Source organism: Palaemon carinicauda, chromosome 22, assembly GCF_036898095.1.
Source record: "Palaemon carinicauda isolate YSFRI2023 chromosome 22, ASM3689809v2, whole genome shotgun sequence".
In the NCBI taxonomy this organism is placed as follows: Eukaryota; Metazoa; Arthropoda; class Malacostraca; order Decapoda; family Palaemonidae; genus Palaemon; species Palaemon carinicauda.
The window spans coordinates 13,050,788-13,069,450 of record NC_090746.1 but is presented as its reverse complement, the minus strand read 5'-3'; the positions used below and the strand labels follow the sequence as shown (position 1 = coordinate 13,069,450).

The following is an 18,663-nucleotide window of genomic DNA, read 5'->3' as shown; positions in this document are numbered from 1 at the left end:
AGCACCTATCCCCCAAGAAGTACTGCCTGCAAGCAATGTGGGTGCTCAGCCTAGGTGTGCGAGTGAACGGGGTAGCCAGCCACCCCTAACCCCTCCCACTAACTAGCGAGGTGGGTGATTACCCTTTCTAAATGTCTTGTGGCTCTTTCAGCTTAGCTGAAAGTAGTATCCTCTATGAATAGTTCCAGGTTTGTATCGTTTGGAAAAATACAAATTACAGTACCTCTGAATTTGCAGTTCTTGCGATATTTGTTCTTGCGCAAATACAAACCATTGTCCCTTTGTTATCAGCTGTCATGCAACAGACATACATCTCTGCTGTGCCATAAACTTTTTTTTTCCTGTTATTTTCCATTTAGTTTGCGCGTCTGATTGCATGGAGACTACAAGCCGACATGCTGGTTTGTCCTGGTAAACTGGGATGTATTTGTCTTGGTAAATCTGGTTGTAACTCTGACATTTTTATATTCAAGTCCTCATCATCTTTGTATTTTTTGCAGGATGCATGACTGTTCTGAGAATTGTCCCATAGCAGGAAAATCATCTGCTCCTGCAGCCTTCGTGTGAACTGAGCATACGCTCTGCCCCTTCCTGGAATTCTTATCCCTAATCTTAATCTGGTTGCAGTGTTTCCTCAGAACCCAATTCCTGGGAAGAGGTTGAGGTACAATATACAAGGACTCGTGCCCCAGTTACCAGTGCCAGGTCTCGTAAAACATAGGCACTGGTGCTGTTGATCAGGATGCAGGTTTGCTTATGTCCCTCTCCTGCCAAGGACGTTCCCCGGGTGCTTCAGTAACTCCTCCTTTTTGCTCAGGAACATCATATTATTCACAAATTTTAAAGGCTGCCCCTTAAAGATCTACTAGTGTTGAGTCCTTTGGTCGCGATCACATCAATTTGTATTATCGTTACCATGTGCATGATCATCTCTCCCCGCGATCGTCTATTCTTATGATGGTTCACGTGGTAGAGATTTGACGCGCACAATCTTTGCTAATAATCATCCACATTCGCACGATCTTTCATGCTCCAGACGCCAAAACCTTCAAACTCGTTCACATTTCTGGTCAGAACAGGCGACTTCTCATTTGTGATCTCTGCTTTTGGACGAATGCAGAGATGCAAGTTCAGACAAGGATCCTCCCTAATCAAGGGTAAGGTCAAAATGGCTGCTCAGTAGCCTGTCTGGGGTGCGTGGCTTATCACCCCACCCACTTTATCGTAACTGCAACCTCCTCATTATAAATATCATCAGTTGAGATCCAGCCTGGCTGAAGTCAGTACTATTAAACGAATTAGGTTTGTTTATTTAGAAAAAATACAAATTACTTTAGAAATGTGATTCTAATTATTGTATTTGAGGTTGTAAGGGCAGTCTGATTTATTAATATTAACTCAAAATTCAGTAAAAAACCAAGTTTTCAGCCATTTGTCCAAGACTAATGTCCAAGACTAATGCGTAGTATACACACAATGTACTTTTAATAATAAAACCTCAACATCAGTACAGTAGTTCTGTAGTTGCGTGCGACTATATTTTGTTTTTATTTCAGGTCTCTATCAATATGGTGTTGCAGAAAAATTATGATGGCTGTAAGATATATTTGAGAAGGAGAACTGTCTTCTATATATTTGAGAAGGAGAACTGTCTTCTATATATTTGAGAAGGAGAACTGTCTTCTATTTAACAGAGTGGCTGAAGGAGATTGCCACTGCCAATGGTATTGCGTCATTCAGTCATCTAGAAATAGAACTCTACTTTTAAATATTTAACTTAGCCGGTGAATATATAATAGCTGCTGCTCCAGCGGCTCGACAGAAAAACACACAAAAACTCGGGAGCGATCGCTATGAAGGTTGCGGGTGTGCCCACCAGCGCCAACTATCGGCTAGATACCGCATATGCATGTAAACAAGCCTCAATTCTTCTCTGTCGGCCTTAACGACAAGACGTATCATTACTCGCTGTATAACCTGGAGTTTTCTCAACATATTTGGTGAAGTACTTCATTTTGGTTTGAGCTTTCGCAGTGCAGGTGTTTTTCCTCAACTTAAACTCTTGAACTCTTTGTTGGACAGATTTAATTGTTGATGACTTGGATTGTTTTTTGGACTTTCTTTGACTAATTCAAAATGGCTGACGCTTCTCAAGCCCCTAGATTTCGTAAGTGTAATGCTAGGGATTGCAATAGGCGTCTTCCAAAGGCCTCTCTCGACCCACATACTGTGTGTTCTAATTGTCGGGGTAAAACCTGTCAATTAGGAGATCGGTGTAAGGAATGCGTGGGCCTTTCGGAATTCGATTGGCTCGAATACGACAAGTATTCTCGTAAGCTAGAGAGAGATAGGGTAAGGAGGAGTTCCTCTAGATCAGTAGATTTTTCCTCTCCCCATGCCCCTGAACCTAATCCTTCCCCTGTAGTGGTTGTGCCTGAACCCCCTACTGGCACTCAGGAACCATCAATGCGAGACATGTTACGTGCCATTCATGCCTTGGGTGAAAGAGTTGAGTCGTTAGCAACAGATCGTAATCAACTCATGGCTGACGTTAAAGAGCTAAAGTGTCAGAGTGCCACAGCGGAAAATCGTGGGAAAGTGATTAGTGCGCAAAGTGTTTTCAGTGTTGCGACCGAGGGTTCGTCTGTTCGTGCCTGTCGTTCGCCTAGTCCGAGACCTCTTGCAAGCTCCCAAGCCCAGGGGAGAAGTAATGTCGTACGACTTATGGGTTCGAGAGGCCTTGATCAGCGAACAGACGTTCCCTCTATGGTAACAGGCGTGTCTCATCAAGATCGCCCCTACCATAAGACGAGAGAGACCATTTTCTCCTCGTCATCCGAAGGCTTTTCGCATAAGAAACCGTGGAGCAAGGTTTCTAGGCCCCTTAAGCGAAAGTCAGTCCCTTCAGGACAGGTCCAGCGTCCTGGTTGTAGCCATTGGGACAGCTCTGACCCTTTGCAGTCATTGGAAGACTGCTCGCCGCCTAAGCAGCAACGTTACACAGGCTCAGAGAGTCTTGGTGTAGGCAAGGTTGTGCAGTCTCAGACGTTAACCCTGTCTTTTACCGCACCCATTCCCGTTGATCCTAAATGGGTTGTGCTGCAAGACATGCAGATCAAGCTCGCCTCCCTTATGGAAGACTATTCTGCTGAAAAGGTTCACGATGATCCTCGCCGCTTAACTCATCGAGATCCTGGCCTTCAGCCGCCAAAACGAGCCTTTGCTCGTCCTGTTGACGTTGGCGTTGCTAAGTCACGTCCGTCACGCTTTGTAGAGCCTCACTCGATGCAGTCACGTGTTGACTTTCAGCCGCATATGGACGTTCAGCCACTTCCTAATGCTCTTGTTGACGTTCAGGACGTTCGCCAACCAGCGGAGTTGACTTGTTTTGACGCTGAGCGTCAACCACCGCAGTCTAGAGTTGTTTTGACTGCTCAGTCTAGGCAGTCAAAACAGTCTCGAGTTGACGTCGAGTGTCCTCCCGCTCCTGTTGTTGTTGACAGTCAGGCTGTTAAGCAGTTACATGACGTAGTGTCCTGGACTGCTACTAATGCACCAGTGCGTGTGGACTCTGCATGTCAAGCATTGCCAACCCCTTTGCTTGTTACTCAGCAGTTGTCGGATGAGGATCCTTCAGATGAGGACGTTGCTGACCCTCATCATGATGATCATCCTTCGGATGTAGACGAACCTAGAACGGTTCCTCCTTCAATGGACTTTAAGAAAGTCATGTTAATTTTCAAGGAGCTTTTTCCCGATCACTTTGTCACTGTTGCTCCTCGTTCGCCACCATCTGAGTTTGCTCTAGGCTTACCTGCTAACATGCCAGCCTTTACTAAGCTAGTGCTCTCTCGCTCTTCCAAGAGAGCTTTACGACTTTTAGGCGACTGGTTTGATACCAGGAGGAGTTTGGGGAAGACGGCCTTTGCCTTCCCTCCGTCAAAGCTCTCGTCTAGATCGAGCGTCTGGTATGCCACGGGAGAAGTTCTCGGCTTGGGAGTCCCTGCCTCTGCCCAGGGTGACTTCTCAAGCCTCGTAGACTCTCCCCGCCGCCTAGCCATGAGACGCTCGAAGATTATTTGGTCCTCCTCGGACCTTGACCATCTGCTGAAAGGCGTATACAGGGCCTTTGAAGTTTTCAACTTCCTTGACTGGTCATTGGGAGCTTTAAGTAGGAAAATCTCATTGGCTGATAGAGATGTTTCCTTACTGATAATGTCATGTATGGATAAAGCCATCCGCGATGGTTCCAATGAGCTCGCCTCCTCTTTTACGTCGGGAGTCTTAAAGAAGCGAGAGTCCCTTTGCTCTTTTCTTTCGGCAGGAGTTACTCCCTGTCAGAGATCAGAACTGCTCTTTGCTCCCTTATCAAAGTTTTTGTTTCCGCAACAATTGGTTAAGGACATAGCTTCTTCGCTTGTGCAGAAGGACACCCATGACTTGATGGCGTCCTCTGCTCGCAAGGGGACTCCTTCTACATCCTTTGCTGTTAGACCCAGGATCGACACTCCGGCATCCAGATTTATCCCGCCCTTTCGTGGCAGAGCTCCCAGCAGGGGAAGTACTCGTGCCGAGGGAAAGAGAGGAAAGAAGAGAGGAGCCAAGTCCTCACGTGGCAGAGTCTGACTGCCCACAGCCTCAGACAGCAGTAGGAGCCAGATTGAAGAGCTTCTGGCAGGCCTGGGAGTAGAGGGGCGCAGACCAACAGTCTGTTCGGTTGCTCAGAGAGGGGTACAAAATTCCGTTTGTACGCAAACCTCCTCTAGCGACAACCCCCATCGACCTCTCTCCCAGGTACCGAGAGGAGTCAAAGAGACAAGCCCTAAACCTAGAAGTGTCTCTGTTGCTAGAGAAGGGAGCGGTGGTGAAAGTCTCGGACCTTCAATCACCGGGGTTTTACAACCGTCTCTTCCTAGTCCCAAAGAAGACAGGAGGTTGGAGACCGGTGCTAGACGTCAGTGCGCTCAACGTCTTTGTTACGAAAACAAAGTTCACTATGGAGACCACGAAGTCAGTCTTAGCAGCGGTCAGAAAGGGAGACTGGATGGTCTCTCTCGACCTACGAGATGCGTACTTCCACATCCCTATACACCCAGATTCCCAACCGTTTCTGAGGTTTGTTTTCAAGAATGTGGTATACCAGTTTCGGGCCCTGTGCTTTGGCCTAAGTCCTGCTCCTCTCGTGTTTACGAGGCTTATGAGGAATGTAGCAAAATTCCTCCATTTATCGGGAATCCGAGCCTCCCTGTACTTGGACGACTGGCTTCTCAGAGCTTCGTCCAGTCATCGCTGTCTGCAGGATCTTCATTGGACATTGGATCTGGCCAAGGAATTGGGACTTTTGGTCAACCTAGAAAAGTCCCAGCTGATTCCATCCCAAACTATACTGTATTTAGGGATGGAGATTCGCAGTCCAGTTTTTCGGGCTTTTCCGTCTGCCACCCGAATAGATCAAGCCCTGCTCAAAGTCCAACTAATGTTGAAGAGAGAACGGTGCTCAGTCAGGCATTGGATGAGTCTAGTAGGAACTCTATCATCCCTGGAGCAGTTTGTCTCGCTAGGAAGACTACACCTTCGACCTCTCCAGTTCCATCTAGCCTTTCACTGGAACAAGGACAAGACGTTAGAAACGGTCTCAATCCCGGTCTCCGAACCAGTAAAGGCATGCCTGAAATGGTGGAACGACAATATCAGTCTGAGAGAGGGACTTTCCCTAGCAGTTCAGAACCCAAACCACGTACTATTCTCAGACGCGTCGGATTTGGGTTGGGGTGCGACCCTGGACGGTCGGGAATGCTCAGGTCTGTGGACCTCGAGTCAGAGGAGCATGCACATCAACGGCAAGGAGCTTTTGGCAGTCCACTTGGCCTTGATGAAATTCGAAAGTCTCCTTCGAAACAAAGTGGTAGAGATCAACTCCGACAATACCACAGCCTTGGCGTACATCTCCAAGCAAGGAGGCACCCACTCCCTCACGCTGTACGAGATCGCAAGGGACCTGCTCATTTGGTCAAGAGATTGAGGCATCTCCCTGTTAACGAGGTTTATCCAGGGCGACTTGAACGTCTTAGCAGACTGTCTCAGTCGGAGGGGTCAGGTAATTCCTACGGAATGGACCCTCCACAAGGACGTGTGCAAGAGTCTTTGGGCGACTTGGGGTCAACCCACCATAGACCTCTTTGCCACCTCGATGACCAAGAGACTTCCAATCTATTGCTCTCCAGTCCCAGACCCAGCAGCAATACACATAGACACATTTCTCCTAGATTGGTCTCATCTGGACTTATATGCATTCCCACTATTCAAGATTGTCAACAAGGTACTGCAGAAGTTCGCCTCTCACGAAGGGACAAGGTTGACGTTGGTTGCTCCCCTCTGGCCCGCGAGAGAGTGGTTCACTGAGGTACTTCGATGGCTGGTAGACATTCCAAGAAGTCTTCCTCTAAGGGTAGATCTATTACGTCAGCCCCACGTAAAGAATGTCCATCAAAGCCTCCCCGCTCTTCGTCTGACTGCCTTCAGACTATCGAAAGACTCTCAAGAGCTCGAGGCTTTTCGAAGGAGGCAGCCAGTGCGATTGCAAGAGCGAGGAGAGCTTCTACCATTAGAGTATACCAGTCGAAGTGGGAAGTCTTTCGAGACTGGTGCAAGTCAGCATCTGTGTCCTCGTCCAGTACCTCTGTAGCCCAAATCGCAGATTTTCTTTTACATCTTAGAAAGGTTCGCTCCCTCTCAGCTCCCACGATTAAGGGCTACAGGAGCATGTTGGCTTCGGTCTTTCGGCATAGAGGCTTAGATCTTTCCAACAATAAAGATCTCCAAGATCTCCTTAAGTCTTTCGAGACCTCTAAGGAACGTCGTTTGGCAACTCCTGGATGGAACTTAGACGTGGTTCTAAGGTTCCTCATGTCAGACAGGTTTGAGCCATTACATTCAGCCTCCCTGAAGGATCTCACCCTCAAGACACTTTTCCTAGTGTGCTTGGCTTTGGCTAAAAGGGTCAGTGAACTTTATGCCTTCAGTAAGAACATCGGCTTTTCTACAGAAAAAGCCACTTGTTCACTTCAACTTGGTTTCCTGGCCAAAAATGAACTGCCTTCTCGTCCTTGGCCTAAATCTTTTGATATTCCTTGCTTATCAGAGATCGTAGGCAACGAACTGGAAAGAGTATTATGTTTTGTTAGAGCTCTTAAGTTCTATTTAGCTCGTACTAAGTCATTACGAGGTAAATCTGAGGCATTATGGTGCTCAGTTAAGAAACCATCATTGCCTATGTCAAAGAATGCTTTGTCATATTTTATCAGATTTTTAATACGAGAAGCTCATTCTCACTTGAATGAGAAAGACCGATGTTTGCTTAAGGTTAAGACGCACGAAGTTAGAGTTATAGCAACCTCCGTGGCCTTCAAGCAAAATAGATCTCTGCAAAGTATTATGGACGCGACTTTTTGGAGAAGCAAGTCAGTGTTCGCGTCATTTTACTTAAAAGATGTCCAGACTCTTTACGAGGACTGCTACACACTGGGTCCATTCGTTGCAGCGAGTGCAGTAGTGGGTGAGGGTTCTACCACTACACTTCCCTAATTCCAATATCCTTTTTAATCTGTCTCTTGAAATGTTTTTAATATTGTTTTTTGGGTTGTATGGAAGGCTAAGAAGCCTTTCGCATCCTGGTTGATTTGGCGGGTGGTCAAAGTCATTTCTTGAGAGCGCCCAGATTAGGGGTTTGATGAGGTCCTGTTTGTATGGGTTGCAGCCCTTGATACTTCAGCTCCTGGGAGTCTTTCAGCATCCTAAGAGGATCGCTGGGCTTCGTGAGGAAGACAGACTTACAAGGCAGAGTAATCGTCTAAGTCAACTTCCTTACCAGGTACCTATATATTTGGGTTTTGTTATATTATAACTGTCAAAAACTCTAAGCATATACGCTGTAAACTTAATTAACTCTGGTCTCTACCCACCACCTTGGGTGTGAATCAGCTATTATATATTCACCGGCTAAGTTAAATATTTAAAAATGATATTTTAATTATAAAATAAATTTTTGAATATACTTACCCGGTGAATATATAAATTAAAGGCCCTCACTTCCTCCCCAATAGAGACGCAGCGGGACGAGAAGAATTGAGGCTTGTTTACATGCATATGCGGTATCTGGCCGATAGTTGGCGCTGGTGGGCACACCCGCAACCTTCATAGCGATCGCTCGCGAGTTTTTGTGTGTTTTTCTGTCGAGCCGCTGGAGCAGCAGCTATTATATATTCACCGGGTAAGTATATTCAAAAATTTATTTTATAATTAAAATATAATTTTTCTCTGAAGGTTGGAAGTATTTGCATACATATGAAGAGTAAACATGTCATAATTCTTTATGTAAAGGATTTATTTCTAGGCTGCTAAGTTCCTTTAATGCGATTGTAAATGCTAAATTCTGTTAGGTCTGGCACTTTGAAGGGTATTGTGATGTTAACTTGTGTAGGAAATCTGCTTTTACAGACATGATAGACCCCATACAGCATATCTTAACCCTTTTACCCCCAAAGGACGTACTGGTACGTTTCACAAAACACATCCCTTTACCCCCATGGAGGTACCGGTACGTTCTTGCAAAAATTGCTATTTACAATTTTTTTTTTTTGCATATTTTTTATAATTATTTGAGAAACTTCAGGCATTTTCCAAGAGAATGAGACCAACCTGACCTCTCTATGACAAAAACTAAGGCTGTTAGAGCAATTTAAAAGATATATACTGCAAAATGTGCTTGAAAAAAAAATAACCCCTGGGGGTTAAGGGTTGGAAAGTTCTAAATAGCCTGGGGGTAAAAGGGTTAAGCTGAGGCACAGCTGTATTTATAATGTTAAAGGTGTTTTATTAGTTTAATGAACAGTTTATTCTTTAGCTAGATTCGCTCTCCTCGGATAATGTTCGTGGTACTAAGTCATTTAAGATGTGTTTTGGTAAAAACGAGAAACATTATCTGGTCAAATTACCTTTTGGGTTATTTGTTCTTACTATTAGATCCTTCACATATAAACTCTAAAAACTTGAAAACAAGATGAAGAGAAATGAGATAGAACAGCATGCCCAAGTGTACCCTCAAGCAAGAGAACTCTAATCCGAGACAGTGGAAGGCCATGGTACAGAGGCTATGGCACTACCCAAAGCTAGAAAAAATGATTTGATTTTGGACTGTCCTTTTCCTAGAAGAGCTGCTTACCATAGCAAAAGGGTCTCTTCTACCCTTCCCAAGAGGAAAATAGCCTCATTGCAGTAGTTAACCTCTTGAGCGAAGAAGAATTGCTTGTTAATCTCAATATTGGCAGGTGTATGAAGACAAAGTGGTATGAATAGGCCAAACTATTCAATGTATGTGCAGGCAAAGACAAGGTGAGCCATAAGCAGAGAGAGGGATCAAATTTAGTACTGCCTGGTCAGTCAAAGAATCCAATAACTCTCCAGCAGTAGTGTATCTATGGGTGGGTGATGCCCTGGCGAACCTGCTACCTACAGCATATTGCATTAAAAAGGTTGCCAGCATTCTATCGGGATGATGACCTCATTTACTCTACCTTGCAACTATACTCAGTGGCCACAGAGGAATTCATCAGGGAAGAAATTGAAGAAATATGGGGCCTTGGGCACCACCCCTTGTCTTGTTTCAGGGCAAAAGTACCCAATCATAGTTTGTTTAGAGGTTAACCAAGATATTTTCATTTTGAGCTATACCGGCCTATGAGAATATCTCTTTTATAAATGTTATTCATTATTTTTTTTTTCTGAAGAACAGGTAATCTTATGAAAGGAAAACAAAATTTAAAAATAAAAATATTTATTTCGAATGGAAAAAAAACTTGTCATAATATTGATAAGTAAAAAAAAAAAATGATCCGGTTGACTCTTACTTCATAATCCATTTATACAACAATTTCCAGTCCTAAATTAAGGCAGTCAGATTTATCCCTTCTCACAAATAAAACAATTCCACCACGTAAATTTAGAATATCATCATTGTGAATGATTTCATGTTAACTCAAGTATTATCCAGAAAACACTGGCACATTAGACTTCTCAATCTCTCCTTGTACATCATAATAAGGAAAACCTTTTTGAGGTACACTTTTCATAGTTTAAGCTCGCAAGTATTATCTAGAAACATAAGTATCTCAAGGTTCAAAAGATCAGCCAAAGAAGTTGAGATAAATGCAACAAGTAGACAAATACATTGTATATCAATCCTTACACCACACTCTTTGGGTCTAAACAAGTCCCAGTGTCCTGTGATATGACCTTGTCCCGGCTCAAAAGGTAAACATGAAAGGTGTAATGAATGTTGTATTTGGAGGCTGGCTAGTCCTCATAGCACCAACCATATCATAGCAGTCATTTTGCATAAGATAAAACAAAAGAAACCTTTATACATTGCCTGTCAGTTACACTCTTCTCCTAGAGGGATTTTAGCAACTTGATGCCTGGCTTTGCTTGAGGACTCTGGCCAGATGTATTTTACAAAAGCATCTAAAATAAACATACTCCTACTCCAGTCTGAAAAAGATCTACCCTGTGGGTAGGGATTGAGGTCAGTCTAAAGTAAAAATATAATAATTTATGAGGGTAGATGAACTAATAATTAACAAACAAAAAACAATAGTTTTTAAAAAAGTAATTAAAAATGAACCGTAACCAGAGAGAAGGATCCAATGTAGTATTGTGTGGCCAGTCAAAGCCCCCATAACTCTCTAGTGGTAGTATCTCAATGGGTGGCTGGTGCCCTGACCAACCTACTACCTTTTTTATAAGACGACTATATGATGCAGGCCTTGTCAGCAGGAATGTAGAAGCGTCGAGTGACCTTCCCCGCTCACTTCCTGCAAGACGTGACCCACAGGAACATTGAGACTTTCAAGGATCTTGTGGTGGCTCACAATAAATGGTTTAAAAGCCTCAGGCTCCCTCTTACGAGGGAGGATTGGGTAAAGTCTTATGGTACTCTTGAAGGTTCTGATAACTCTGAGAACTCTTACCTAGACCAGTCACATTGCTAGTATCACAAGCACACTGCTTGTGGAGGCCGCTAGTTGTGCATAGCATGGTGTTTTAGTGAGGTGCAAGGGTTCCTACTTGTTATGATCATCCCCGTATGAATAATGAAAGTTTGTATAGAGTGATGGAACAAATTTAAAGGTAATTTTTATTTTTCCTAACGATACATACAGTACCCGGAACTATTTATACAGATTGGCCTTGCAGCACCTATCCCCCAGGAAGTACTGCCTGCAAGCAATGTGGGTGCTCGGCCTAGGGGTGTGAGTGAACGGGGTAGCCAGCTACCACCTCACTCCTCCCGCTAACTAGCGGAGTGGGTGATTACCCTTGCTAAATGTCTGATGGCTTATCTTTCAGCTTCGCTGAAAGTAGTATCCTTTATAAATAGTTCCAGGTTTGTATCGTTTGGAAAAATACAAATTACAGTAACTCCGAATTTGCAATTTTTATTGTATTTGTTCTTGTGCTAATACAAACCATTGCCCCTTTATCAGATGTCATGTAACACATATAGTTTGTGCTTCTGATTGCATGGAGACTACAAGCCGATATGGTGGTTTGTCCTGGTAAACTGGGTTGTATTTGTCTTGGTAAACCTGGTTGTATTTGTCTTGGTAAACCTGGTTGTAACTCTGTTTATATACAAGTCCTCATCTTTGTATTTTTTGCAGGATGCATGACTGTTCTGAGAATTGTCCCATAGCAGGAAGAGCATCTGCTCCTGCAGCCCTCGTATGAACTGAGCATACGCTCTGCCCCTTCCTGGAATTCTTATCCATAATCTTAATCTGGTTGCCGTGTTTCCTCAGAACCCAATTCCTGGGAAGAGGATGAGGTACAATATACAAGGACTCTTGCCCCTGTTACCAGTGCCAGGTCTTGTAAAACATAGGCACTGGTGCTGTTGATCAGGATGCAGGTTTGCTTGTCTCCCTCTCCTGCCAGGGACGTTCCCCGGGTGCTTCAGTAACTCCTCCTTTTTGCTCAGGAACATCATATTGTGCACAAATTATGAAGGCTACCCCTTAAAGATCTACTGGTGTCGAGTCCTCTGGTCGCGATCACCTCCATTTGTATGATTGTTACTATGTGCACGATCATCTCTCCCCGCGATCGTCTATTCTAATGATGGTTCACGTGGTAGAGATTCCACGTGTACAATCTTTGCTAACATAATCATCCATTCTCAAACTATCTTCATGCTTCAGACGCCAAAACCTTCCAACTCGTTTATGTTTCTGGTCAGAACAGGCAACTTCTCATATGTGATTTTGGCTTTTGGATGAGTGCAGAGATGCCAGTTCAGGTAAGGATCCTCCCCAACCAAGGGTAAGGTTAAAATGGCTGTTCAGTAGCCTGTCTGGGGTGCATGGCTTACCGCCCCACCCACTTTGTCGTAACTGCTACCTCCTCATTATAAATATCATCAATTAAGATCCAGCTTGACTCCAGCTTGGCTGAAGTCATAGTCCTATTAAACAAATCAGGTTTGTTTATTTAGAAAAAATACAAATTACTTTAGAATTTGATTCTAATTATTGTATTTGAGGTATAAGGGCAGACAATGATTTATTAATATTTACTCAAAATTCAGTAAAAGACCAGGTTTTCAGCCATGAATAATTTCTGAAGGGATACTGATCTTTGATCAAAATTATATTTGTCTCAGACTAATGCCTAGTATGCACACAATGTACTTTTAATAATAAAACCTCAACATCCGTACAGTACAGTAGTTCTGTAGTTGCGTGCGACTATATTTTGTTTTTATTTCAGGTCTCTATCAAGACGGTGTTGCAGAAAAATTATGATGGCTGTAAGATATATTTGAGAAGAACTGTCGTCTATTTAACCGAGTGGCTGAAGGAGATTGCCACTGCCAATGGTATTGCGTCATTCAGTCATCTAGAAATGGAACTCTACTTTTCTCTGAAGGTTGGAAGTATTTGCATACATATGAAGAGTAAACATGTCATAATTCTTTATGTAAAGGATTTATTTCTAGGCTGCTAAGTTCCTTTAATGTGATTGTAAATGCTAAATTCTGTTAGGTCTGGCACTTTGAAGGGTATTGTGATGTTAACTTGTGTAGGAAATCTGCTTTTACAGACATGATAGTCCCCATACAGCATATCTCAAGCTGAGGCACAGCTGTATTTAGAATGTTAAAGGTGTTGTATTAGTTTAATGAACAGTTTATTCTTTAGCTAGATTTGCTCTCCTCAGATAATGTTCGTGGTACCAAGTCATTCAAGATGTGTTTTGGTAAAGACGAGAAACATTATCTGGTCAAATTACCTTTTGGGTTATTTGTTCTTACTATTAGATCCTTCACATATAAACTATAAAAACTTAAATAAGATGAAGAGAAATGAGATAGAACAGCATGCCCAAGTGTACCCTCAAGCAAGAGAACTCTAATCCGAGACAGAGGAAGGCCATGGTACAGGCTATGGCACTACGTAAAGCTAGAAAAAATGGTTTGATTTTGGAGTGTCCTTTTCCTAGAAGAGCTGCTTACCATAGCTAAAGGGTCTCTTCTACCCTTCCCAAGAGGAAAATAGCCTCATTGCAGTAGTTAACCTCTTGAGTGAAGAAGAATTGCTTGGTAATCTCAATATTGGCAGGTGTATGAGGACAAAGTGGTAAGAATAGGCCTGACTATTCTTAGTATGTGCAGGCAAAGACAAGATGAGCCGTAACCAGAGAGAGGGTTCAAATGTAGTACTGCCTGGTCAGTCAAAGAATCCAATAACTCTCCAGCAGTAGTGTATCTATGGGTGGGTGATGCCCTGGCGAACCTGCTACCTACAACATATTGCATTCAAAAAGTTCCCAGCGTCCTATGGTGATGATGACCTCATTTACTCTACCTTGCAACTATACTCGGTGGCCACAGAGGAATTCATCAGGGAAGAAATTGAAGAAATATGGGGCCTTTGGCACCACCCCTTGTCTTGTTTCAGGGCAAAAGTACCCAATCATAGTTTGTTTAGAGATTAACCAAGATATTTTCATTTTGAGCTATACCGGCCTATGAGAATATCTCATTTTTATAAATGTTATCCATTATTTTTTTTTTCTGAAGAACAGGTAATCTTAGGAAAGGAAAACAAAATTTAAAAATAAAAATATTTATTTCAAATGGAAAAAAAAAACTTGTAATAATATTGATAAGTAAAAAAAAAAATGATCCGGTTGACTCTTACTTCATAATCCATTTATACAACAATTTTCAGTGCTAAATTAAGGCAGTCATATTTATCCCTTCTCACAAGTAAAACAATTCCGCTACGTAAATTTAGAATATCATCATTGTGAATGATTTCACTCGAAGTCTTATCCAGAAAACACTGGCACATAAGACTTCTCATTCTCCCTTTGTACATAATAATAAGGAAAACCTTTTTAAGGTACACTTTTCAATATTTAACTTAGCCGGTGATTATATAGCTGCAACTCTGTTGCCCGACAGACAACTCTACGGTAAAAACTCGCCAGCGATCGCTACACAGGTTGCGGGTGTGCCCAACAGCGCCATCTGTCGTCCAGATACCCAGTACTCAATGTAAACAAAGACTCAATTTTCTCTCTGTCGAGCTATCGACAAGACGTACTTACTCGCTGTTGCTAAACTGGAGTTTTTTCACAACTAATTGGTGAAGTACTTTATTCTAGTTTTGAGCTTTCGCTATGCAGGTGTTTTATCTTCATCTTAAATCTTGAACTCGTTTTGGATAGATTTAATTATGGTGACAAAGAGAGTATGGACTTTCTTTCACTTTTAAATGGCCGACCCTTCCCTTAGACGGAAGTGTGTTTAGGCTTTTAGTAATTATCTTATCACGTTATAGATTTTCCTCTATATATTTTATATCTCTCCGCCTTTATTAGGCCTCTTCGATTAACTTTCCATTTATTATAAACATATAAAATAATTTTAATGTTTTGTTTATATAGACCTTTCCTGAGAGTAGGCGGTCCTAACTTGGAAACCGAAGTTAATCAACGTTGAGCCCTTTATATCGTAATTAGCTTTTAAAGAGCTAAGGATTTAAAACTTTTTAAATGTAATATTTTATGAAAGAATTTCTTTGATAGTCTTCGTACTGTTTTCAAAGATGAACTAACGTTTAGTTTATTTATGCTACGCAGTTGTTGACGTTCAGGACGTTCAACATGCGCTCTATCGTTACGATAGAGAGAGAGTGTATCACGGTTTCACTTTGCAGTAAGAGTAAATCGATTCTGACGTTTTGTTCATTCTTTCTTAGCTTAAATGTTTTAAATTCTATTTTAAAGGAACTTTTTATTTGAAAAACCTTTGTTTTTTCCTTTAGTCAAATAACATGTTTTTTTGACGAAATATAATTGGGCTCTTCTCTTAGGTGCGAAATCAAGAGAGAAAGAGAGAGAGAGATAGAGACGGAGGGAGAGAGAGGAGAGAAAACGTTCCGTTCAAGCGGGTAACGTTGTTCTCGAGTTACTCTCGTCCCTAGTCGCTGTTCGGGGAGGAAGGATAAAACGTTTTTAGTTTTTTATTCTCGTCCCCAGGCTATGTGCGGTGAGAGATTGAAAACGTAGTTATATGAACTAGTGTTTAGTCTCTTTCCCAGCCACTGATTTTTTTTTATCTTAAAATATGTTTTCTGTTTTTTGCTGGTATTAATGAGCTTGCATTATACGACTGATTTCGCAATTTCTACCTTTTAATGAAGGGTAGAATTGCGTGTTTCAGGTAGAAATCAGTAAAAGTTTCGATTTCAGTGAAATAAGTGCAAAACAGAAAATCGAAGTGATAAAGTGATATGCGCAAAGTGTTACAGTGTTGCGTCCGAGGGTTCGTCTGTTCGTGCCTGTCGTTCACCTAGTCCGGGACCTCTTGCATGCTCCCAAGCCCAGGGGAGAAGTAATGTCAAACGACTTATGGGTTCGAGAGGCCTTGATCAACGAACAGACGTTTTCCCTCTATGGTATCGGGTGTATCTTACCAAGATCTCCCCTACCATAAGACGAGAGAGACGTTGTTTCTCCTCGTCATCCGAAGGCTTTTCGCATAAGAAACCTGTCACAAGGTTTCGAAGCCCTTAAGCGAAAGTCAGTCCTTTCAGGACAGGTCCAGCGTCCTGGTTACAACCATTAGGACAGCTCTGACCCTATGCAGTCATCGGATAACTGCTCGCCGCCTAACAAAAGCGTAACACAGACTCCGAGAGTCTTTTTTTGTTGCCAAAGTGTTGCGGTCACAGACGTTACCCTCGTCTCTTACCACAACCATTTCCGTTGATCCTTAATGGGTTGTATGGCAAGACATGCAGTATATGCTTGCCTCCCTTATGGAAGACTATTCTGCCGATTAGTCCGTTGAGTCTAGCCGTTTATCTCATCGATATCCTGGCTTTCAGCCAACCTAACGTTCCTTTGTGCTTACTGTTGACGTTGGCGTAGCTTAGTCACGTCAGTCAGGTTGTTTAGAACCACACTCGATGCGGTCTCGTGTGGTTTTTCAGCCGCATTTGGACGTTAGGCCACTTGCTGATGCTCCTGTTGACGTTCAAGACGTTCACTTACAATCGGAGTTGACTTGTTTTGACGCTGTGCGTCAACCTCCGCATTCTAGAGTTGTTTTGACTGCTCAGTCTAGGCAGTCAAAGCAGTCTCGAGTGGACGCTGTGCGTCCTCACGCACCTGTTGTGGTTGACAGTTCAGTTGTTGACAGTTCACAGACTGTCAAGCAGTTACATGACGTTGCGTTCTGGTCCGCTACTAATGCACCAGTGAGTGTGGACTCTGCTTGTAAAGCATTGCCACCACGGTAGGTCTCTCCCTTGCTTGAGACTCAGCTTTTATCGGTCAAGGTTCCTGTAGATGAGGAAGTTGCTGTTCCCCCTCCTACTGATATTCCCTTGAGGACTCTGTCAGATGGAGAGGAGCCTAAAGCTGCTTAGCCTCCTATGGACTTTAATTAAATCATGATGATTTTTTTTAAGGATCTTTGTCCGGATCTTTTTGTAACTGCTGCTCCTCGTTCGCCTAAACGTCAGAGCTTACACTAGGCCTAGCTACTTCGAAGCCGTTGTTTTTAAGCTAGTGCTCTCTCGCTCTCCTAGAGAGCTTTACGTTGGCTAGGCAACTGGTTTTTCACCAGGAGGAGTTTGGGGGATACAGCCTTTGCTTTCCCTTCTTTTAAACTGGTTTATAGAGCGAGAGTCTGATATGACACGAGAGAAGTTCTCGTCTTGGGAGTTCATGCCTCTGCCCAGATAGACTTCTCAATTCTGGTAGACTCTCCCTGGCGCCTGGCCAGGAGACGCTCCAAGTTGTTTACAGGTCAACTTCACAGCTGTTTTCGAGCCTTTGAAGTTTTGCTGTACAATTATGTCATGCATAACAAGGCTTTCAGGGATGGTAAGCGGTACCGCCTCAGTCGCTAACCCCGTCTGTTGCCACACCTGCTCCCGTAGACTCTAAATGGGCTTTGCTGCAAGACATGCAGTCCAAGCTTGCGTCCTTGATAGAGGACTTTAATGCGGAGAAGGTTGCTACCGAACCTTCTGGCCAACAACCTTCCAACCGGTCGGTTGTGCGCCCTGTTGACGCTGAGGTAACCTACTCGCGTCTGCCAGTTGAGGTGGTTCCTCCACCGATGCGACCCAGTGTGGGTTGCCAGCCGCACGTTGACGTTAAGCGACGCTCGGAGGTGGTTGTTGACGTTCAGGACGTTCAACAACCAGCAGAGGTGACTTGTTTTGACGCAGTGCGTCAACCTCAGCAACCCGGTAGGGTGTTGACTGCACAACCCAGACGGTCTAGACAGTTTCGGGTTGACGCTGTGCTTCCTCGCGCACCCATGGTTGTTGACAGTTCACAGACTGTGCAGCAGTTCCATGATGTTGCGTCCGGCTCCGTCACGCATCCACCAGTGCGACCGGCTCCGTCACGCATCCACCAGTGCGACCGGACTCAGCGAGCCAGACGTTGCCCACTCCGTTGCCGTTTCCTCATCAGTTTTCGGATGAGGAACCCTCTGATGAGGACGTTGCTGAACAAAAAGACGATCAGCCCCCAGAATAGATCAAGCCCTGCTATCCATCCAGAAGATGCTGAAGAAGGAACGCTGCTCAGTCAGGCTGTGGATGAGTCTGGTAGGGACGCTGTCATCCGTGGAACAATTTGTGTCACTAGGAAGACTACACCTCCGTCCTCTTCAATACCATCTAGCTTTTCACTGGAAAAAGGACAAGACGCTAGAAGCGGTCTCGATCCCGGTTTCCGAAAAGATAAAGTCTTGTCTGACTTGGTGGAAGGACAATATCAACCTAAGAGAGGGTCTTCCCCTGGCTGTTCAGACTCCCAACCACGTTCTCTTCTCGGACGCATCGGACGTGGGCTGGGGCGCGACACTAGACGGTCGGGAATGCTCAGGACTGTGGAACTCGAGTCAGAGGAGCATGCATATCAACTGCAAGGAGCTGTTGGCAGTACATCTGGCCTTGAAAAGCTTCAAGTCTCTCCTTCGAGGCAAAGTGGTGGAAGTTAACTCGGACATCACCACGGCCTTGGCGTACATCTCCAAACAAGGAGGTACCCACTCACTGACGTTGTACGAGATCGCAA

At 43.7% G+C, this 18,663-nt stretch overlaps 1 protein-coding gene across 3 annotated transcripts in view; it reads left to right on the top strand.

Moving 5' to 3' along the window:
* The window catches only part of LOC137616323 (uncharacterized), a 225,748-nt gene that overhangs the window by 185,736 nt on the left and 21,349 nt on the right, over positions 1-18,663 (top strand). For all 3 annotated transcript variants that reach the window (XR_011039393.1, XR_011039392.1, XM_068345974.1), the window contains exon 3: positions 12,823-12,981. Coding sequence is in view for 1 of the 3 variants with exons in the window: in XM_068345974.1 (XP_068202075.1) it covers positions 12,823-12,981 (159 nt within the window). In the remaining 2 variants the exon portion in view is untranslated. The remainder of the gene's footprint in view (positions 1-12,822; positions 12,982-18,663) is intronic.